At 45.1% G+C, this 24,117-nt stretch overlaps 1 protein-coding gene across 1 annotated transcript in view; it reads right to left on the minus strand.

Moving 5' to 3' along the window:
- The window catches only part of CACNA1I (calcium voltage-gated channel subunit alpha1 I), a 580,458-nt gene that overhangs the window by 403,235 nt on the left and 153,106 nt on the right, over positions 1-24,117 (minus strand). The window contains exons 4-6 of the mRNA XM_085601256.1: positions 9,907-10,066; positions 6,540-6,855; positions 5,152-5,244 (exon numbers count right to left, since the gene is read on the minus strand). Coding sequence (XP_085457382.1) covers positions 5,152-5,244; positions 6,540-6,855; positions 9,907-10,066 — 569 coding nt within the window. The remainder of the gene's footprint in view (positions 1-5,151; positions 5,245-6,539; positions 6,856-9,906; positions 10,067-24,117) is intronic.

A 24,117-nucleotide genomic window follows, 5' to 3' on the forward strand; every position in this document is an offset into this window, starting at 1 on the left:
TTTAGCCAAAGCAGGCATTATGACCCCTTAACTTCGGCCTTTATCTTTGGCCCAGCTGGAGGTGAAAATAACAAAGCCCCCTCACCACCTGCACATTTCTGCTGGGAATGGAAAGCAGACAACGTGCAGGCGCTGCTGAACATGTCCCGGTGTCTGAAAATTACACCGGTACAAGTTCAGCATATTTCAGTGGGGTCCAACTTCTTGCCAGGTGGACAGCATCTACTCTGTGAAAATAGTGGGTGTACACTGTCTACCAGCGTGTAACCCCCAATGTGTGCCCTGCCTTTACTACCCCATACCATTACCCATCCCTTGGTACCCTAAAAATCTTACTATCCTGTACCCTTGTCAAAGCCTGAACCCTAAAAAGCCCTATCTGGCCTGTACGAATAAACCCCTTTAAATCCCTTACTGCTCCACACTCTTACCCATTCCTTAACCCTTAAATCCCACATTTTTTATTACATAACTATGACAAAAAAAATGTAAGTACTTACCAGTGTGGTAAAAACCTACATGGTGAAGTACCAAAAAAAGGCCTACGTGATACTTAACTGTGTGGTAACGTCCCGTAGGGTAGATACTGCAGTGTAAAGACTATATAATGTGTGCTCTATCACAAGACAAATGACCCATTCTCGCTCTTTCAAGCCTTCACATCTTGATTTGCTTCCTTTGAACCCAGGCCAATGAAGCCTGTACCATTTCACAGGTAACCCCCCTACCTTCTGCATCACGTTCTGTTTTGATTTAAAAGCCTTGTGTAGTTGGACATTTTATTGTTAAAAAGCCTTGTCAGGAGGTCGATTTTGGGTATCATTCTGATCTTGTAACAAAGTTTTACAATGTTTATTTTTTTAGCCAAAGCATTAATTGCTTTGTCATCAAATTAACCACCCCAAGTCATTGTTGAATTCAATATGAATTTGTAGAACGCAAACGGTGTTTAGCGTTTGATATTACAAACCTATAGCAAAACAAAATTTGGTGGCTGTGTAGTCAGTGGACAGTATGACCTGCATAATTCTTGCTACGCAAACAAATGATTGGCGGAATGCTGAATAAATCATACATTCACCCACAGTCAAGAGATCTGGGTTAAATCCATTGTTCTTTTGCTCACCATGCCACCTCAGTTTAGATCCAGCCATATGCAAATCAGTCTTGACCCTGTGCCTCATGGGAACAGTCGAGACCGAACTGCCAAGCCAGGTCCTCCCTGGACCGGAAACAAGCATCCTGGGACCGGTTTCTGGGTATTACCCTTCGTCAGCCAGGCTAGCTTGAATCCAGTGGCACAGTGAGCAAGGGATCCATGTCTGGCCATACCCATCCCACTTAGGATAAAAAGGGCTACACATACAAATGATGGACAGAATGCTGAATAAATCATACATTCACCCCCAGTCAAGAGATCTGGGTTAAATTCATTGTTCTTTTTCTCACCATGCCACCCCAGTTTAGACCCAGCCATATGCAAATTAGTCTTGACCCTGTGCCTCATGGGAACAGTCCAGACCGAACTGGGTGTATGGTTGTTGTTTATGTACTTTGTTCATTGTTACTGTGCATATGTTTTCTACCTTACAGAAAATAAACGCTTTCAGCAATACTGAAGTGTTCCTGAAAACCGTAAGTTATGCGGTCACACTTTGTCGCCACAGGTTAGGGTGTACCTTAGAGTGTACATACCGCCGTGGCGTTCGGTCCTGAAGAAAGCCTCGCAAAATAGCATCAATGAGGCTGAAACATGTAGACCACATTTTTTTCACATAAGTGATGTGACTGGTCAATTTACCCAGTCTATCGTCCATCTCACTTTTTTATTTTTTGACTTACCCTTCCACTAATAAATGATCTTTGTGGTTTGGTAAAGACAATTTTAACCTCTTACTTGGTTTTCACTATTGCCCTGTCACTTTCACAAAAAACCTGCTCCGCTGTAATCAGGCCTTGTAGCACACCAGAGAGGCATTCGGTCTCTCTAGTGGGAACCCAATGATGAAGCATGTCACCAACTAGGTTGGTGAGTGAGGGTTCTTTTATCACTATAGAGTGACTCTCTTGCCTGTTTTACCATTCCTGGCTCCGCTCTTCTGTTGTCTGTTTTTGTTATTATATACCAGGGGGTCTAAGAGTGGCTCCGTTATTCTACCCTCCTTCCATTTTTATTGATAATAATACATTTATATACCATGAATTTATGAACATGTAATATGGGTCAGACCGTCCTTTGCCTACCTTGGACATCTCTGGTTTAACATCTTTATTTTGTGTATCCAGGATTGTATGTGAGTGAAACCAGCTGGTACAATGGACTGACCGTGCAGGGGGTGGCCAAGCAGGTGCCACGGTCCCTCTTTCCGCTATCGAAATGCATTGACGAAGAATGATGACTTGGAACAATCGTCTGCGGGTATTTAACTAGATCCTCAGTTTCGAGCAAATGCACATTTTATGTTAATAAACTAGGATTTGAAAGACTTTTTATCTGCCAACTTTTAAACTGTGGCAGAGAGGTCCTAGTAAGGAAAATAATCAATAAAGAAAATCCCCCCATTTACCAATCTCCATCATTGGGCTTCCCATCTCACAGGGATCCCTGCTCCCCACCGAGAAGCACACCGCTATATTTACACTGTGGTTTCAAAAGAGGCAATTAAAGCTACAGTGCTGGTGGGCACGTGCGTGAGAGCAACAGAGGTGGTTGTTAGCTGCTGCTTCGTTGCACCCTCACATGGACTGATGAAGGGGAAGCAGTTTAAATATAGCAGCCTGCTGTTTTTTTGTTGTTTTTGCAGTTTTATATAGCGTGAACTGGAACTGAAGGGATTGGAGCATTTTACGTGAGCACCAGTTACATTACACAAGGGCACATTTTTTTTTTTAGCATGGGGAGATTAAGTGATTTGCCCAGAATCCTAAAGAGTTGAACAGATGCAGAGTGTCAAACCTGTTTCCCCAGGTTCTTGGTAGGCCTAGGTGGAGTTTGCGGAGATCTGCTACGAAGAACTCCGCTAAGTACCGAAAAATCTCTGCCGTGCTCCGTGGACATCCGCGAGCGGCAGAGTGCAGTAAGTTGTGCTGCTCGTGCTGATTTTTAGCTCCCGGAGTTTGTCTTGCACTGTAAAATCAGTGCTAACAGCACCACCGGCAGCGCAAGAGGGCACTGCTTCTTTCTGCCGGACCTGCCGCGACCGCACGCGTTGAAAAATCTTCATCATCCACCCCTAAGTCTTGTAAGAGCTATGGACGGGGAAAAGTCACTTTCCTAAAACTCTGAAATGGGTTGAGAAAGAGCGCAACAGTTTGACACATGGGGGGTGGGTGGTGTGATAGAGGAAACGTGCCTCGACATAGATTGGCGTGCTGCCATTCATGCTACCTGTAGGATGGAACTCTGAACCCGTCACCCAGCCTCCTGAAAGAGGAGATCTAAAGATCTGAGTTCATGCCATACACTGTATTACTCACCTAGCATAAGGAGAAACTTCCACCAACTCGAAGGGAAAGAATTACGAGTGGCAAAGCCAGACTGCTTAGAGACACCCCTCGCATCAGATAACCTACATTTCTCAATCAAGCTATGTCCAGTCAATTTGGTTCTCCTATCAGAATAAGGCTCATCAGTCCACCTTAATGACAAATTTTGAATCTGTGTTCTATTTATATGAAGCATCTTGCTCTCTATCCCATAAGCAGACCTGCCAGCTCACTTAATGCCCCTGTGTGTCACATAATGCCACTGTGTTGCACAGGACATCTTCTTCTTCCATATGGTCACCCAGTGAACAGCTAATGTCACATGGTAGGACCCAAGGTGAGCTGCAAACCCTTGCATAGCGTGGGTATCCAGGTCATGTTTGGAGGCTCTACGCAGCCGATGTTGATTTTGGGTTCAGAAACCACACCAGGACATTGGCAGTAGCCTCAAAAGCACTTTTTAGGCCATGCTTAGAGCCAGCGTGCATGCGCTTGTCTTTTCGAGACTTATTGTAGAGGAGGAGGGAATAGAAGCCCTGCCCACTCTCCGCCCATATTTGCCATTGGCCTGTGTCATTGTCTGTCTTAAATCCTTGCTTCTGATTCATCAATAGGCTTGTTAGTCCCTCATTGGTACTGCCTCCTCTTCATTTGTCACTTTCCATGGCGACTGGCCTCTTTACTTCGGTTGTTACACGGTACGTGTTATTTAGACTGTGAGCACTATTTTCTTTAATGAGGTTCTCCTGCTAAAGGCACGACATACTTTGGTGCCTTCTTTACTCCCTCCCTCCCTCCTGTTGTCTTGCCTTCTTCCCCCTCACCCTCCCATCATCTGTGCCTTCTCAACCCCCCGCCCGCCCTCCCTCCCGTTTTCCGAGCCTTATCCCCGGCCCGCCCTCCCTCCCGTTGTCCGTGCCTTCTTCTCCCCTTACAAACCCACCGCCCGCCCTCCCTCCCGTTGTCCGTGATGCCTACCATTTGCTATGCAATAGGTCTCGCGTAAATGCGAGACCTATTGCATTGCAAATGCTTGTTGTTTTGTTAGGAGGAGGATAGAAGAGTCTCTCAGGCTGTGCTATGCACTAATCCCCACCCCCCTCTCCATGGTCCCACCATCTGAAAAGCTCCTAAGTGACAAGGTAGACAGTAATGTACTCAGGGTCCAGTTTCTTCTCCAGAAACAACCCCCCCCCCCCCCCCCCCCTTCAGGCCTGGCTGCCTTCACCCACACAGTAAATCGTTTTTAGAAGTTGGCAGCTCTGCACTATATAAATACCTTTAACAAATAGATGGTTCTTTCGGAAAATTACTTTGGACTCAGTCCCCAGAGAGCTCTCCAGACTAGTATTCTACATGCCTTCAACTCTAGGCTCAGTCGCAAAGAAGAAATCCACAGATATGGATTTATTAGAAATGCAGCAAGAGAGTCATGATTCAGCCAATCAAAGACATGCCCATCAGACCCTGCTACCTCACTAAATACCCCAGGAATGTCGACAGACTCCAGACTTGGGCTCCTGTGGGTCCTCCTGGTTTAAGTGCAATGTCTGATGCATCTACCACATTTGCATATGTGCCCCATGCCTGGCATCACCATAGACTCCCCCGCGGTGTCAGGAGAACTCTGCCCGCAGGCAGGTGCAGGGTCACCCCAGTACTCACTATGATCAGCAGGATGAAGTAGATGAAGTTGTAGAAGGAATGCGCGTCCATCACGTAATACATGATCTCAACCCATCCCTCCAATGTGATCACCTGCAAAGGGTGGGCAGAGGGAGAGAGAAAAAGAGAGAGAGTGTAAGGAATGAGACTTGAATAGAGGTCCTTGGCCTGGTATACAAAATGGCTGCAGAAAGATCTAAAGAATCAGTGAGCATTGCTAGGGATGTCACAGTGTTTGACCTGGAAGGACACTATTTAGCTAATCTAGCCTTTAGTGTAATCCCTATATGGGGTGAACTAGCAGGATTCAAAGTCTTGTTGGTCCTGTCCTATACTGTCAGCACCAGGACTCTTAAACAAGAGGGGGTGCCCTATATACAGCAAACCACAACTGTTTGGAAAGGCCTGAAGAGGGCCTTCTAGAAGCCAAGTATAAGCCGAAATGACTGCCAGCAACCCCAGAGAGGATATCACTCAGTCCAGGTCTAAAAATCTGATCTGATATCTGATGTACAATAAACTAAGAGCGCACACCAGAATTACTTAGGAGTCGCAACCTTAGAATACATTGTTTGTACAAGCTTGTGTAGCTTGTAAACACTTGTTTTTCACCTAACCTCACTCAAGTAGTTGGGTTTAGTTATGCAAAAACATATTCAGTACTGTTATTCTGCAAATACTACACATGCTAGTCTTAATAATAATAAATAACATTGTACTTAGAATTATTTTGCTACTACTGTTTATGTTTTATTAAAAGATATCCCAAGTATGCGTTCTGTCCCCAAAAAACATAATTATGTTTTCCCACTTTTAATAATCTGGCCTCCACAAAGCCAATCTAGAGAGTTTGTGATATCCAAAGATCCTTTACTTGTAGCACGAGACATCACTAAGCAACTGACTTGAATAACAATATGACTTACGCCACTTTTCAGAAAATCTCATGAGAAACCTCAACCAGTCCAAGCCTTGGAAGCAGTGCTCCTCCCTTGATCCTGTCAAGCAGTATCATCACTCAAAGGCCTGATCATCCCTTGGTCCTACCCTGAGGTACCGCCCCCTGGAAGGACTGCTCCTCCACAAATCCCACCATGCAGTATGACCACTGCAAGGACAGCTTCTCTCCTCCAGTACCACTGCCAGAATGGGTGCTTCTCCCCTGCAGTGCAACATTTGGAAGGAGCAAAAGTTCCTACTTCTTCCCTACAGTGTCAACACTTCAGGGACTGATCCACCATAGTTCCATTCTGAACTATCACCACTCACAGAACTGCATCCTCCTACCCTTGTTCTGCCTGCAGTAGCACTACTAGAAGTATCGCTACTCGCCTCGTCATACCGTCCAATTGTGCACTTCTGGACCCACTGTTCCCCCGCCTTCTCACCTGAAAGATGACGATCCAGGCATAACCGATGTTGTCAAAGTTGATGGCGCCCTTGTGTGGGTTGGTGTTGCTCGTGCCGCAGACAGTGTAGTACTGGTTCCAGTTGACGCACATGCCACTGACATTGAACTCCTGCCGGACGGAGTTGTAGTAATAGTAATCCTCCTTGTCCAAACAGCACTGGTGGCCCCGCTCACGCAGGGGGCGGATCTCGTGGCACCCCATAATGCCATTATCCCCAGAGAGTGAACAAATGAAGGGCATCTCGTCGTCTTCCTCAGGCTGGTAATAGGGTGAAAGGGTGATGTCACCTTGTCTGAGGACAACAAGAGGTCGAATCAAAACAGTATGGCTGTAGTGGGTTCAGCTAAATTACTGTAAGTGCTTTTATGCTCCTCCATGGATTAGTATCATAATTATAGACATTTATCCAGCATAGTTCAGAGACTAAACAACACCTCAACTCTTGCCTAATATGGTAATCCGTGAGATTCCATGTAACCAAAAACGATCTGCAGTCTTTAATTCATAGTAATAACAATCAAGCTATAATTGTCTATTGACTTTAATGTATGCTATTCTTAATCAATATGCCAGGCCTATTGCCTTTATCAAAACGTTTCATAATAAACAGTCAGACCTATACCCTTTGATATTGGCTTGTCACCATAACCAACTCAAGCCTACTGTACGTTAATGTACGACAGTGTAATACCAAGTCATCCTAAAAGGGCTATTGTCTTTAACAAACGCTTTTCACAATGAGTAGTTCAACACTAATAGCTTTGGTATAACATTTCATAATAAACACATCAAAACTATGAAATCTGGTGTTACTTTTCCTAATGAACCGAAAAGGCCTATACCCTTTAACCATTGGTTTTACACCTTACCCAACACCGGCCGATTCAAGTGCACTAAAATTAGCATCCATTATAATACAAATATGTTAATAAATGCAGCATGCAAAACAATGGACAACCCCTCTCAACAGGGCCTAACAAGAATCATCATAGTGAAAATCCCCAGGGTTTGTCAGAGAGGGTGGCACATGCCAAAAGCCTACAATGGTAATCTGTGAGATCACATGTAACAAAGTACTCATCTATAGCCTGTAACACAATATAACAAACAAGTGTTAAAGGTTTACTGGCTTTAACAAATTGCTTACTGACTTTAACAAATGCTTTTCTCAATGTATGAACTAGACCAACTGCCATTGCCATAACATTGCATAATTAGCAGGCAAGACCTATGGTATAGGAATTAATGTCCCCCAGTGCACCAATCAGGCCTATAGTTTGTCGCCTTAATCAACTCAGCCCTACAGTATTGAGCATAAGTTCTTCCAAAAAGCAACCATCAGACAAACAGTCATAAAATTAGAAAGGTGTGCAAATGGTACACTATTTACTTTAATACATGCTTTTCACAATAAATATTTCAGGCATAGTGCCTATATGACGACATTTTATAATACACAAATATAGCCAGTATCAGTTTTACCACAAAGTGCAATCCAATACAAGAAATCCTTTTAATGGAAGCACACAGATTCAGACCCAATAAAATCCTGTGCTCAGGGATACCAAAATGAGGGTGGAGCCCAATCCTCTCTTTCAGTAGTACTCTGAAAGCTATTTTTTGTTGCTCACATAAGCTAAAGTGACACCTGCACTTTGAAGCCAGGCCTAAAAATCCATACAGATTGGTATAGCCCTGGGCATCCTATACTGCTCTCAAACACAAATCTCCACTCTGAAAACTAGGGTTAATGATGGAAGGGGAGGGTACAGGCTTGCAATACATTACTTGTGACTTCCCTCCTCCCATCTGCGCAGCTTCCCAGGAAAACCAAACAGCGTAAATACATAGTTATCTAAGACCCTTTCACAGCATTACAATGTCATGTTTGTGCCCCTGATGGTTCCAGCTTAGGCAGCCATATTGCTGGTGGCATACTGCTGCTGGCTCAGTCAACTGAATAAATAAACAAAATAATCACAGCTGAGTGGAAGAAAGTACTTTTTCTGTGGACGCACACAACTTCTGCCCAATCAAACTAACTTGTACTCCTGGCTACCAACATGTGGATGGAGTTAAAACCCCTCTCCTTAAAGCTCTATTATAGGTTGATAACTTTATGTATGGGGACAGCTGGGCTGTCAAGTCAGACTTAAAATGGCCGCCTCCTTCTAATGACATCTGGACATACACTAGGCACCCTGAGATTTACAGTATGCAGTTTCATGGGAGTCAGGTATGCCGGACGTAGATCACTACAATGATATATTTAAAGTTGTAGTTCCTAGAGACTGACACTGGGAAGCTTTTAATCCTTTCCCACTCTTTGTCCGTGAATGTTTTACACAGGTGTTCCTGCTACTTAAAACTGGATTGTTCAATATTTATCGCACTCCTCATTCTAAGTGCCCTATACCATTGGGTCACAGCTTTGCGACCCACACCCATCCTGAGCAATATGTCTTGTGCCCTACTGGAGAGGGTTCGTCAGACTCAGTTTCCCACGCTGTGCGTGCCACATGACTTAGCCTGTAATAGGCAATGTAATGTCCTGCTGGCAAGTTAAACTCCCTCCTATGGTCATCAAATGCTTTCACTCTCCCAGCTTCACACAGGTCATCTATTTTCCCGACAGTATATTGATTTCACAGATTTTGACAATATGGTGTTTCCTCTGTACCACTACTCTCCTCGTGTAGAAGATAGGGATGGACCTTTACAGTCCTCACTATTTGTGGATATTGAATAAATTTGAGGTACCAGCAGCTTCCATGTGATTAATTATATATAAGATACTGTACCCGCAATGAGTGATGCTTTGCCCACAGGAACTTAGTTCCATGCACAGTTAGCGTCTACCTACAGAGAACAGTCAAGATCAGACTAACCTAAATATTAATTTTGATCAAAAGGTTCAGTGCATGACAAACTGTATTTCCCCAAATGAGTATGATGCACCCAGCCCTGATGAAGGCCAACATAATCACAGTGCATGCTGAAACGTAATCACCTGTGACTACCATTTGCCACAAAGAAAACATTTTTGGAAAATATTTGTAATATTCTATGTATTCATTAGTAGTGGATCTCTCACCAACTGAAAGTACAAAGAATTTGTAACAGGATAATTTATGTATGTTGCGTATGACTGTGGTAATTATAAGGTTTTACTTTTGTTTCTACATTTGTATACACAAATAAATTACATACTGATATTAATTTTGAATAAATGTTTCTTGATATATCCTTGTTTGGGCAGCACAAGATTCTTATACTCAAGTACATGGGTCAGCGTATGAGACTCGGCAAGGGCGTATTGAAGCCAGGCAGTCCCAGTACTCACATGGTAAAGTTCTCCTCCAGGAAGCAGCGATTCCGGAGCAGGCCCGCCCAGAGCTGGACCCCAATGATTCCGAAGATGAAGAAGACGAAGAAGCAGAGGAGGAGAACGTTACCCAACATGGGGAGCGTGTCCAGAAGCAGGTTCACCAAAATCCGCATACCTATGAGGCAGCGACGGGGGAACAGAGAGAGGAAGAAAAACATGATCTCAGACCCCACCGAGGCAGGCAACGGGTACAGAGGAAGGAAGAGTGATCACAGAAAAAAACCCAGGAGAAATCATTGGAAGCATTGCAAGCCGTCCATTTTAGCAGCAAGTGGATGTGAGGAAACAGAAAGACCAGAGAGAGGTAGAAAGACAAGAGACATTCAAACTACATTCTAGCAAAGTGGAGCAATTCAGACACCTGCAACTTCAACAAAAAACGTCATTATTTGATATCTTCAAGAATGGTTATAATGCAAAGGTATTACATGTCAAATTATATGTGATATATACAATAAGTGACTATACAAAATGTATTTAAACAACAAATGTATTATGTCTAGACGTGAGCAAAATTGCGCATTTCTTCAAGGAGATATATATAAAATTTTAACAAAAGTTCATATATTAGATACATTTCTCTTGGTGTTCACATGCGCGAAAATTGTACGCGAGGTATCCGCGCGTGTGCAAAAGTCACGCTCACTGTATTTTTGCATGCAGTTTCCAACGATATGTGGTACATGTTGCTAATGTACCACATGCAGCCACAGCACATACTGATTTCACAAATGACTGTCAGATATTTTCCACTTCACTAGGGAAGATTACATGTATACATTTAAGCAAAAGTTTTTTATGTCAATGAGATTTTCCCTAAATATTTCATTTCATTACACTGTCATCTATTGTCATCATTCACAGAAACCAATATAACATAAAATATTCATATAACCTTATCGTATAATATCATTGAACAATGACATGATCATACATAGTATTTTATCATAATTGTAATTTTTTGTAATTGCATTTACATAGCGGTCCATACTCCTGATGACACGCCCACGGATGCAAGCAGACGGGCTACACTGTGGGGGCGTGTTTAGTTGGAAAGGGGTTGAATTTACGTGTGGCCATGTGTGGGGAGCGTTGTTGTGACCCACAATGGTGATTAGAATGGTGCTCCTATCCAGTCTAGGTCGAATTGGTTAACCTTGTAATGTTGAGAAGAGGAAGGAGAGATAAAAGCTCTTTCAATTAATTAACTGCTGTGAATTATTCCACAGATGTCTATAGAATCCACTCGGGGGTAGCATCAGAGCAGCCCACAGCATTTGCTGGTTATAGCTATCAGAGACAGTTGAAGGAACCTGCAGGAATTGTCTGTAAACAATCATGCTTGGGAAATTATTTTTGAGCATTTCCATTATCAACCAGGAAGAGCTTGAAAGCATGAACAGCAGAAGCATGACCATAGTAAATGTTCTTTAGGTACTAGAGAGGCAGAGCAGATGTATATATGCACCCATTATCAATACAAAAAAACAGGAACCCAGCAGGGGATACTTAAACAAAACTCTCCACGGAAAGGAAAAACACTGTTTTTCTTATAAAACCCTCACCCACCAGGGTTACCCCTTGGTGGCATGCTTCGTCATTGGGGTTCTTCCCGATCTGCTGCTGATCGGGGCATGCTGCGACCTACAGGTACGCGGGAGCACTTAATGGTGTTTTATAAAATGATAAAGACGATGATATGGGAGTCGAGGGGGGCGCTAAACTAAATTAAAAATACCTGACTAGTAGGGCTCTTTGCTTTATTCCTGCCTCTAGTTGTTATGATTTAAAATCAGGGGTTGGTTTGAAAAAAGTTGGTGATGATGCGCCTACGTTTTTCAAGGTCAACATGTTTCGAGCCTTGCCCCTATTGGCTCTTCGTCGGGACCATAGGAACCTAGTTCCATTGGCACCACTCCTTAAGGTCCCTTAATTGAAATGCCTTAAATCACATGCCATGCCAATAGCATAACATACATACAAAAGTCACCAAATGGTATTCCTTCACTGTGTATATCCTTGATGTTGAAATATTACGTCATAGTCTCTCCGGGGAGGAGGGGGGTTTGTAGTCACACCTTTGTCAAGGCCGACCCTCTGCCTCTGTACCTGTGCTGCTCACCCAGGGACACCCACTGTCAATACCCATCTATCAATTGAAAATGTATGTTGTCTGTGTATTGTAAACGGAAAACGGGAAATACAACAACCGCTGAACAACACGTTGACTTTGGAAAGTGGACGGAATAACGAATCCGTCTGAACCACGCATCACATTTGCAACGCAATTCGTTATTCCGCCCGTGTTGTTAAGGAATGCGTGGAAAAAGAATGGGTGGTTGTGTCATACAGCCATCGTAAACCTATAAGCCTGTTGCCAATATTCCTTTATTAGTTGTCAACAGTTATGTATCTGTTGTCAGCATCTCTGTATTTGCGATCAATATCTGAGTATCTGCTATCAATATCAAAGTGCTTGCTGTCAATAACCTTGTATTTGATAACAATATTGATGTACATGGTATTTGTATTTGAGTATCTATTGTCAATATCTCTAACCTACTGTGAATAGCTTTGTATCATTTGCCAATCTATGTATAAGTTGTCAATATCACTGTATTTGTGATCATTATATATGAATTTAGAACCAACATCTATGCATATATACCTTTCTCTGTTTTCAATATATATGTATCAGTGGTCAATATCTTAATATCTATTGACAATATATTTATTCGCAATCAGAATCTATACATCAATTGTAAATGTCTATTTAATTTTGTCAATATGTCTACAGTCGACTTTCAACTATCACTTGTCCATATCCATTATCTGTTATCTACAGTCAAGTAGTGGTGTCTACAATATCTCTGTTTTCAATATCCTTTTATCTGGTTTCAGTATCTTTTTCCCTATTACAACATCTCAGTTGTGTCAATATTGTTGTATTTGTGGGTCAGTATCTACAATTTATCTGTATTTGTATTCACAATCTAAGTATCTGTTGTCAAGATCTGAGCATTGTGAATATATCTGTATCTTTTATCAGGTCAATATATCTGTCATCAATATCTTTTCCTCTATTAGATCAGAATCTAGTGTTGATATCTTTATATCTGTTATTGATATCCCTGTATCTCTTTAATATCTCTGTATCTATTTGCAATATCTATGTGTCTTTGCTAATATCACTGCCTGTTGTCAATATATATGTAGCAGTTGTATTGATAGACAGGCGTGAAGACCTAGTAGTCTCTTTGGTGAAGCAACATGCAGGGACACTAGCTCAATAGGTAGCAAGTGGATTTGTATTCCATAAATGCCCACTCACTAGCCCTTCTCAGAAGAACAGCATGGCCTGGGCCACTTCCAGTTTGAGAAGTGTCTAAACCTGAGGCTTCCTTTTAATTTAAGCCCTGTTCTCATGGACCTCGTAGTCCACCCTCTAGTGTACCTGTTATGTACCCCTGCACCTTTGTGCTGGGCTTGCAGCATATATGGTACCCAAGTATCACTGTTATGTTTTGGTATTCTTATTTTTATGCCACACACATCACCCAATACTGTATTCCTCGCATATACAAAGAAGCAGACTGGCCTGTCTGAAGAGACAAGTCTTCAGTTTTTTGCTGAATTTAAGGACAGAGCTGGCTGCTCTGATGGGGAAGGAGAGTTTGTCCTGCGCTTTAGGAGCGATGTATGAGCAATATCATCCCCCAGCTTTGGCTCCCGTAATGAGGGTACGGGAGTGAGAAATAGGCTGGCTGAGCGTAGGTGTCTGGCGGGAGTGTGGAAATGGATGCAGTTGTTGAGGTAGGCTGGGCCTAAGCTATGTATACTTTGTAGGTCTGTGTGAGGAGCTTGAAGCTGGATAATTTCTGGATTGGGAGCCCTTGAATGTCTTTGAGGTGCTTGGTCATGTGAGTTCAGTGAGGTAGATTGAGCATGAGCATGGCAACTCTGTTCTGAACCACCTGGAGCCTTTTTGTGAGCTAGGCTATGATGCCTACGTAGACGGCATTGCCATAGTCAAGCCTTCTGGTAATGAAGACTTGTGTCACTGAACTGTGGGAGTCATTTGAAGATATTACTGAGCAGTTTGAGGGCGTGGAAGCTGGACTATGCGACCTTGTTGACCTGGTCGGCCATAGAGATTTGGTAGTCGATTATGATGCCCAAGTTCCTGCAGGCAATTGAGGGAAGGGAAGCGGGTCCTAGCTTGGTGAGCCACCAGGCTGGGTACCAGCGTGAGGTGTCTTTGCTGAAAATAACTACTTCAGTCTAGCCACTGTTGCGTTAGAGGGAGCTCCCTCTCATCCAGTCGGCTACTGAGGACATACACTTAACTAAGGTGGCTTGGGTAGTGGACGTGTTTTCTGAGAGGGAGAGTATAAGCTGGGTGTTATCTAAGCAAATGATGATGATGAAGTTGCGGGACTGGACGATGCTGGAAAGGGGGCCAGATGTTGGAACAGGGTGGAGCTCAGGGAGGATCCCTGGGGTACTTCATAGAGGCCGCCAAGAGGTCTAGGAGAATGAGGGCTGCTGCGTCTCATTTGTCCGTGATGAGGTGCATGTTGTTGGTGGCTGCGATGAGGGCTGTCTCTGTGATGTGGATGGATCTGAAGCCTGATTATGAAGGGTCTGGGAGGTGGTCTGCATCAAGGTGGTTGGCCAGGCGAGAGTTGATGATCTTCTCTTGGACTTTGGCTAGATAGGGAAGGAGGGAGATGGGCCTTTAATTTGCCGTGTATGGCGATCTGACAATGTTTTTTTGAGGAGGGGTAGGATGGTGGTATGTTTCCAGAAAACTGTATGCATTGTGGTGGCGAGCATAAAGTTGGGCACAGGGGTCAAGGATGTGCAGATGGGGTCTAGACATTTGTAAAGATGTAGTGGGGGCATGGGTCTGAGGGATCCCTAGTGGATAGAGTGAATGATGTTGGCAGCTTCCATGATGGTGATCGCTGGCAAATAGTTCAAGGGCAGTTTCCGAGGTGGTGCTGGACTCAATCTGGAGGACGTTGAGGGATGACAGGCCCGGCTGTGGGACGAAGTTGTGCGTGAAATATTTGTGGATCATTTTATAGCGTGGCAGATTGTTTTTTTAACAAGAGCATTCAGGGGTGAACAGCATCAGAACAAAATGATTCTACAGCCCTTGGGACACATGAAAGATGGTGGGTAATGCTGTGGTTTCTATAATTCATGGTGGGTAAATAAAGATGCACTGGAATGTGGTTTGAGTGCTCCCTGGTGTCAGATAGTAATTCAAGCATTCCATCCATCACCTCATTGTTTGTTCATGTTGCCTCTAGTGCCATGACTGGACAAGCCTGTTCACAAGGCTTAGAAATATGTGCTCCCCATGGCTCTGCACCCGTTACAGGACCCGTTCACCTCCAGTGTCCTGCAGCTCTGTGCTCCCTGGGAAGAGACCTTGTTAGCTCCACGCCAATGTGTCAGTAAAACAATAATTGCTATTTTATCCACAGGTTTCAAGTAATTAAACATCCGAGTAGTGCATTAACATCATCTCTAAATAGATGGATTCGAAAGCCCCCCTCAGCCCCCTGCGTGTCCCAAGGCGAACCATTTCCATCCTATGTGGCAGAAAGGAAGCACTTGCCACACTTGTAGGCCAGCTTCTAATTAGCTAATTAGAGCTGTAGAATCGGTTAATTACTTGGGATAGATAGGGGAGGCAGGGGAGGAGGTGGTGGGGGCTAGTGCTAGCCAGCATGCCAGTCTCCGATTAGGAGCCTGACAGCGCCCCCTGGGGGCAGCGGATATTGCTATCAGTATGCACGAAGCGGTACTAGCAGCAGCCAGGCGCCCTGCAGGGATTTCCAATTTGGGGTGAAAAGGTCCCTTTGCCTTGCTGCTCGAAGTGTCTCAGCAGCTTCCCAGGGCCCATTAACCACTCGCAGGTGAGGGGGGCGGGGCTGTGTGCTGGGGAGCTGGGGCAGGGAGGGGTGCTTGTACCTGGGGCAGCTGACCTCCTCACACACGGAGTGCTGCAGACAAGGCTGTGCTAATGAGTCCGTGACATGCATTGCCTGGTGGCTGACTAATGAGGTGTGCAAAAAGAGGGCGCTCCTCCTGTGGGGGGCTGCAGCCAGCACACTGTCCCTGCCAGGCATCCGGCAGAGGGCACTGTTGCCCATACAGTGCCCGTGGCTGGGTGCCTGGCAGGAACAGGCTGGCTGCAGCCTGTCACAGGAGGAGCTGCCCTTAGCTGTAAACCCGGAACCGGGCGATTGTGCACGTGGCATTCCTGAGCAGATTCCTGTAGGTTTTTAATTCACAGAGCTGTGCCGCCAGGCCTGGACTGGCCCATCCCAGCAAGGACACCTTAAGGATTTTGGGGGCCCTGGGGCGATTGGATTTTGGGGGCCCCTGTTCAGAACAGTTTTGAATGTATTAATCCACTTTCAGATCTTTCATGCCCTCTTTGGTCAGGTCATTGACAGTGGACAGACACATTCAGCCAAATTCTGAAGTTGTTACATCTAATATTCAAAGGTGGCGATGTGTGTTTTCTATATTGTAACACATCAGCAGCTCACTAATTCTACTGCAAATTATCTCTGTGACACCCTCCCATTTCTCATACATGAGGTCCTGATTTGATCTAAAATAAACTTTTTTTTATGGATGTTGCATGAAACATAAACACAACATTTCCCTGCAAGATGTCTGTAAGACTATCACACATCACTCACATCAATAAATAAACGAAAGAGAAACAGGATTTAAAGCAATCTGTTGAAGCATTATTCAAAGTCATCAGGGCAAGCATTTGCAGAATAGAGCTGGCTTTATCTGGGGGCCCCCTGAAAGATTGGGAGCCCACTTTGCCCATGCCTTAAAACGTCTCTGCATCCTAGTGACCTAGAGCTGTGCGCCATTCCGCCTTTCAGATCGGGTCACGACAAGCCGGTCCTAGTGACCTTAGCTATTCCGAACTTTGACACCAGGATTGGGCTACTTTATGCCAGTGACCGGAAGCTCTGCACTCCATCTGAACTTATTAGCAGGACTGGAGCAGCCTCTCCTAGTGAACAAAAGTCCCCCCCCCCCCCCCCCCCATCCTTCCCCCGTAATGGCAGGAATGGGACAGCCTACATTAGTGACCCAGCCAATCCTGCCTCCCCACTCTCTTAATACCCGGACTGGGGCAAACTGTCCTACTGGCCTGCAGCTTTCTGCCCCCTCCACCCGTTTTAATACTAGACTAGGGCAAGTATGACCAGGAATTTTCTTCCCCCACCCTTTAAAACCAGGACTCGCGGAGCCTATAAAAGTGACCTGTATCTTTCTGAAATCACCCCGTCCCCGTTTAACACCAGAACTGGACTAACACAATCTCCAGTATCGGGGACGGAGCAGCTTGGCCTAGTGACCAGGATTGAATCTCTAACATCACAGCCATACCCGGAGAGAACCACCTCTTCCCTTTCATAGCTGATTCTCATTTTTCCCCTCTCTGTTCATGATGCAGACAGTAACCACCGGCCTTTGCTCCCTCTTTCCACCCTTCACTGTCCCCTTTGTGCCTCGTTGTCTTAGCGCGGGCCCATCTCTCCTCCGTCTGCGGAGTCAGAGGACCCCCATGGCTGTCAGTGAGTGGGGATGGAGACTGAAAAGGCAGTGACCTTTCTGCCTCAGCATCTGATAGCAGCTGTTCCATGCGCCGAACAAAAGCTGCACGGAAGAAGGAGCCTGGCGAAGGGGCAGGTTAGGAGGGGAGGGGCCACAGAACAAAAACACAAGAAGGGGAGCAGGAATAAAGAGCCGGGGAGAAGGAAGAAGAAAAAAACGGCAAGGGAAAGAGCAGAAAGGAAGGAGTTAGAGAGGGATTGGACGTTGTGAGATAAAGAAGTAAAGGGACTTACAAAAGCACAGCGCACCAGAAACCAAGTGGTTGTGGGTGTAAGGCCGCTGAGGTGTGCGCACTTAGTTGTAGCGCTCGCAGGTTCAAAGAAGGATTCTATGTGCTGCGCCACAAGTGCACGAGCCCGTGATGAGAGGTCTCTCACTATGATGTCAATAAAGGGCCAAACCAAAACACAATCAACGGAGGGTGGTCCTGTCCTTTTGAAGACAAGCCCTTCTTGTACTGAAACACACACTATTCCTATTGAGGTGTAGGTTTAAGAAAAACAGAACACATTAAACAACACTAGCAAAGAATACAAGGCCAATAAAATAAATCTGTCGCATCACAAAATAGTGATACTTGTGGGATGAGGTTTCAACAAGTAGTTTGGTATCGTCCTCCCGCTGTCAGAATGTCTTGAAGTGGTAGAGGATGCCAATACAGTAGGCCCCCTCGAGAGGGCACCCACACTACCCGGCTGTCACTCACGGATGGTGAGGGAGTTGCAAGCTCTTAGCATCTTTGTCATAGGCTGGCCCAATCACTGCGGCTTCCATTTCTCATGGTATTGTCTTGAAATGGGCCAGGTTTCTGCTCATTTCTTCTTTGTTCCTCTCAGTAGATACCATAGTTCTGTTTCGTGATATCACAGTGGAGGTAAAAATTTGCTAAACCACCACATAGGAGAGCACAATCTCCCAGACAAATCGTATGGTCTCCAAAGCAATTTCTGGTGCTCCCCTAACTAAGTATCTCCAAAATTAGGGCTTTCCGGATGGCTACAAGTCCATGAACTCTTGCTGCCACGTGGAATGAGCGGGCATTGTGTCACTGGTGTTATGCCCTAATCACATGACAGTGAGGGCATGTAGAGTATGATGGTAGCCCCTCAAAAACCCGTAGATGGCTCACTCAACATTGCCCTGCTGCATTTCATCATATTCAGTATCTTATTCAGGGTTGTCATACACAAGTTCAACATCCCCATTTGCTTGTGACCCCCTCGGTGTTATGTTCAACTGCATGACGTGAAAGGAGAAGTGATGGAGTCATCAATGAAGTCTCAGAATATCAACTCCTACACAAGACCAGGGGCCGGGCAGATCTCCTCCATGGCTGTAGGAGCCGGCTGCTCACTTGGCAAGGAAGGCAACCTGCCTCCTCTGTTTGTTGGTAAACGTCATGGAGCCAGCCTTTAACATATCTGCCTCTTTGTCTTTATGACTCCTTGCAGTGCCGTATATCTTAGTTTCCGAATGTGCAGTACTAGGGCAGTGGGAAGCTGAGTCAGGCCATCTCTCAGTTATATCCCCCTTTAAGTCACTGAGTCTTCATTGTGTAGAGACTGCACCATTCCCAACTCCGGTTGTGTGATTAAATAGTTTCTATACCATTTTTTGTGGTGGGGAGGGCGAAGGACCTCTGGGCCCTGGTCGCCCTTGTGGCAGGGTCTAGAATCCTAAAGTCACCCCTAGTTGGCAGGGGTCCTCTAAAGCAGACTGCCCAGGAGACAGCACTAAGGGGCAAGGTCCAGCAGTCCTGAGTCAACCAAAGGATGTACACACCAGCTTGTAGGCTAGGGCGCATAGTTACATCATAGGGGGAGGGCACGGGGTCTCTGCTCCTGCCCACCTCCTCGCAGCCTCTTGGGGAGTTCGGTGTTCGGAGACGGTGCCCATAATTGGGACAAGGGTACAGGGGCAAAGGACCGCCCCTCACGGATGCAGGTGGTTGCACCTGTGTGGTCCGATGGCGCTCGGGATTGCGGGATGGCCCTGGTTTTGATGGTGCTTTGCACATAATCCAGTGCTATTTCTTGTGATGTTTTCATTCCTCACGTGCCTTTTTATCACATTGAATTTTGATGACTGTTTTTTCACAAGTGTGGTTTGCCAATCTTGAATAAAACTGCTAGACTAAAACCAAGTTTTTCTTTGTAAGTTCTATTGGTGCCCTGTGTGGGTGGTGTGGGCCCAACTGGGGATATCCGGGTCGTGATAGCCCTCACTCCGTCACTGAGGTTTGTAGAGACTGCACCATTCTCCACTCCAGTTGTGTGATGAACTAGTTTCTATAGCATTTTCCACCAGAAAACCTCTTCAATCATTGTTTTAGCTGCACTGAGGCATTCATCAGCTTGAGTCACCACAGCCCATCTTTTTAGGTCGAGGACTACCGGTCTGCCGAAGGCAGAACCGGAAGTCGAGATTTAATGTTTCCTAGAGTGGCTCCTTAGCCCGCCTCTCTTTTTGCCTCTCCTCCATTGGCTGGCTTCCTAAACGGAGGCCCGCCATTGGAGGAGAGAGCCGTCCCTCCAAATAGGCTCCGTCTTTTTCAGATTCGGGGGCGTGTTCCTTGCTGTTCTTTCCACTTTTTAGCCACGCCCTTTTAGAACAGCAGGAACACGCCCCCGAATCCGAAAAAGTTTCGGAGCTTCCATCCGCCATTTTTTTGTTGTCGTCTGGCCGTGAGCAGAGAAATGGCGAGGGTCTATCGACACAGCGTCTCTTCTGAAGTCAATATCCGTTCTTCCTGCTGAGGTCAATATCCTTCTCTTCGGTAAGGGGACGTGGCGCTGCTCAGCCCCTTCCTTCCCCCACTCTCTCACCCAAGGCACCCACGGCGTCAAGCACAAAAGAAGAGGTGGCGAAAAATATCGACATGTATGCTTTCCTATGAAGGGAGCGATACCACTTTTCAAATTAGAAATGTGGAGTCACCACTGATTGCTTTACAAGTTTACATAGTAGCACTAGATATCAAACTTGCATATTGTTTATCGTTGTGCATGCAAACATGTAGGACGCGGATGATAGGATAATCTTTACCACGTGACACATCAGCTGCAGGTTAAAACAACGCAACGGCACACACTGGTTTCAGTTTCCGAACGTAATCACAAAAAGTAGGAACCCCACATCCGGTGTCCCGAAATCGGCTGAAAAGTAAGTACGCGCCATTTGACCCTCTTTAGCTGTTAATAGGTGTACGTGGCAACCTGCCAGCTTCGCAAACAGATTTACCTATTACTGCTGATGCATTATTCTCCCATATCATCACTAATCACATTTCGATTTATTTTTCCAGTTACATTTTTCGGTTTAACTCGTGTGATCAAGCTGTAATCTTTACATTTTTGGTCTATATTTTCGTATATTTATGTTACAAGGCACGAGTTAAATAACATGAACCACACGCCGATATACTAAATCCTGCCAGTTTTAACACATAATTGGCAGTGACCGCGATGCCTGTGAGTGCACTATATTGCATAAATGGCCTATATTTGTCCTGAATGTCGGTTTATTATACAAGACATTTGCAAAATATCATTGTCTCCCTCCCCCCCCCCCCCCCATTTCTCCCCCGTTTTGCTTGAGAACTAGACGCATATATAATCAAACACGACAGTGTCAATTCGAAAATAGCAGGGATTATGAATGCCTGTGATCATATTACATTATACAAGTGGCTTTTCACATTCTTTCTCCACTTAATGGCTTTGGTTTATTTGCTTTGCAGCAATTCTTAAATCAACAATACAACATTTATAGGAGTCCGTTCATCTGCACAACATTGTACCAAAGTAAGTGTTGGCCTGTTGTACACTTATTTCTTCATTACTAGTATCTGACTAGTTTCACATCATTGACTCCTCCCAGCACTCTCCGCTACAACAAGCGTTAAACTGATCAGGATTATTGTGTATGTTTCCATTCAGCAGTTCTGGAAATGCAGAGGTAGCCTTTGGTCATTACTGGACACTTGGCGCTATCTTGCTTCTATGATGATATCTAATTCATCAGTCAACTAAAATGTATTGGACATACAGGTATAATGCCAATAGAAATGACAATGCCATTTATTTAGGGATAAAAAAATAAGAAAAAAATAATGAGCAATACCAATAGCTCTACCTATAATATTGCCGAGACCATTGCATTGTAAATGCTTGTTGTGCAATGGGAACGTGGCCTTGAGCCGCTCGCCGCAATCTGAATGTATTTTCCGTCTCGCTTGCCTGGTCAGTTTCTTCAGCCGTCCTCCCTCAGGGATGGTGCGGCAGATGATGAACTGGATTTCCGGTTCCAGGCTTGTGGATGACTTTTTGTAATTGTAAGAGCCCCTTCTCAATGCGCAGAGGGGTTTTTGACACTGAACCCTGAAACTGCAGTACGAAAGGCTCGTGGGCAGTGCACACCATGATTTGATTTCCACTGAGATAGATAAGGAAATGGTGGCAGCCCATTAGAATGGCTTTCGCTATCAGAATACCATTGCTCGGTCTCTGTCAGGGCACAGCTGGCAGAGGCAATCCATACCTGCTGATTATTTTCTTGTTGCTGTAGAAGAACAGTGCCTAAGCCAGCGTGAATAGCATCACATGTTAGTTCACTTGGCATTGATGTGTCACAGAAGTATATTGTGTCATTCTGCTGTTGCTCAGTAGCATAGCAAGGGTGCCATAGACCCGAATGCAGGGAAGGCAATAAGACCCCCAACTCCTAGTTCTATAATAAAAAATAACCAACACTAATTCTTACTAGCTGCTTCACCGTTGATAGCCGCGCCCCTGTCGATAATGCGCCTTTTCGAAAGCATCTTCTTGTTCTTCAGACCACAAACATGCTGCATCTGCTTTCTTCAGGTCTCTTACAGTTTTTAAGCGGGACATCAAGTTGTGAATAAAACTACCACAGTACATTGCCTTCCCCATCAGACTTCAGACTTGAGAGACTGTAGGAGGAGCAGTTTTGATATCATGCGTATTCTTGGGGTCAGAAGCAATACTGACAGTTGCATACCTGCCAACCTCAACCATTTTCCCAGAGTGTGAGAAAGGAGGCGGGGCAGTGAAGGTGTTAGGGCTTTGAGCCGGCCAATGCTAGAAGCATCATAGAGGGAGCCATATAGAGGGGGCTGTCTTTTATCGCCAGTCTGGTTTAAGAATAATGGAGGGTTAATTGAGGAGGTAGGATTTAGGGCCCATTGTGGATTAATCAACGTCTCCTCCCTCCCCCAAACAACCCAAATAAAGCCATTTTAGCCTTATTTCGTGTCCTAGTGGTTTAAAAGCCCGCAAGGGATCATGTAGTACAGAAGCGCCTTCCCAATTAAGCTGGAAACCTGCTCTAAGTAGGATTTTTCAGCTCATCTTCTTTTGTTGTATGATATAGGTTCTTCACTAAGTGACCAGATGAAACGAGTGACATTTGGTAGCCCTGTGTGAGTGGGCAGGCCTGCAGCTATGAAACAGTATCTGAAAAACTCAATCTCCAATTTCAGAAATTCTCCCTTGCTCTGGTGCAATGTGAGCTAATTTTCGTTGATTTTGGTGAGAACACCATGCAGCCAGGAGTCAGGAGAACTGTTGTTCTATGGGTGCGGCATGCATCAGTATGCTATGAATGACACTGCTTACATCTTGGAACTACAACAGTACTTCTCAAGTAGAGTTCTGAAAGAATCAAGCAGCCCTTGCAATTCCAAAGCTGAGGTAATTTTAACACTGCAGATGAATGTGCTTTCAAATTGTGGTTATATATAGTGTCCATTCACCCAAAACCAGTTGGTGCCCTCCTGCATTCAGATTAATCTTGGAGAACTATTTTGATCCATTTACTTCCGCTTCCAGATAATCAACTGTTGGAGTTATGTGCCTTTCACGTTTTATGGCGTGAGTGGGGATGCAAATGTCTACACATGTTCGAATTTGGAACTATAATTATGCGCTTCTAGGCGACAACAAATGCTGACAACCAACAGTGGTGGCCGACACAATGAAGAGGAGGTGGGACGGGTGAGACTGCGGGAGGGGGAACGTGCGCAGGGGCGTAAGAATTAAAAAAGAATAATTTTTTTTTGCCTTAACCTGTCAGCTGCCTCTAGCCCCATGTCGCGCCTCGGTGAACTTCCTTGTCCCAGCAGGCACAGGGAGCTGCTCTACTGCTTGAGAGCAGCACAGGGATTGGCCTGAGTGGGCTGAGATAACGCTCCGCTCCACTCAGGTGAGGGAGTCTGTGGGGTTTCTCCAGCCTGGCTGCTCAATGCAGACGGGTTGAAGAAACCTAAGTACACATGTGTGTTTGGCTGGCCTGAGACGGCCGGCCAAACACACATGTGCACTTAGAAGTGCACATAGCACTCCTCCTCCCCCTCCCATGTCCCGGCCCGCCCCTCCCTGCCCAAGTTGGCTCAGAGCCGGCAAGTGAAAAAAAAAATGATAGTCAAATATTGTTTTATTTTTCACTTGCTGGCTCTGCGCCAGTGGCAATATGCTCCTT

The sequence above is a fragment of the Triturus cristatus genome, chromosome 4_2, assembly GCF_964204655.1.
Source record: "Triturus cristatus chromosome 4_2, aTriCri1.1, whole genome shotgun sequence".
Classification (NCBI taxonomy): Eukaryota; Metazoa; Chordata; class Amphibia; order Caudata; family Salamandridae; genus Triturus; species Triturus cristatus.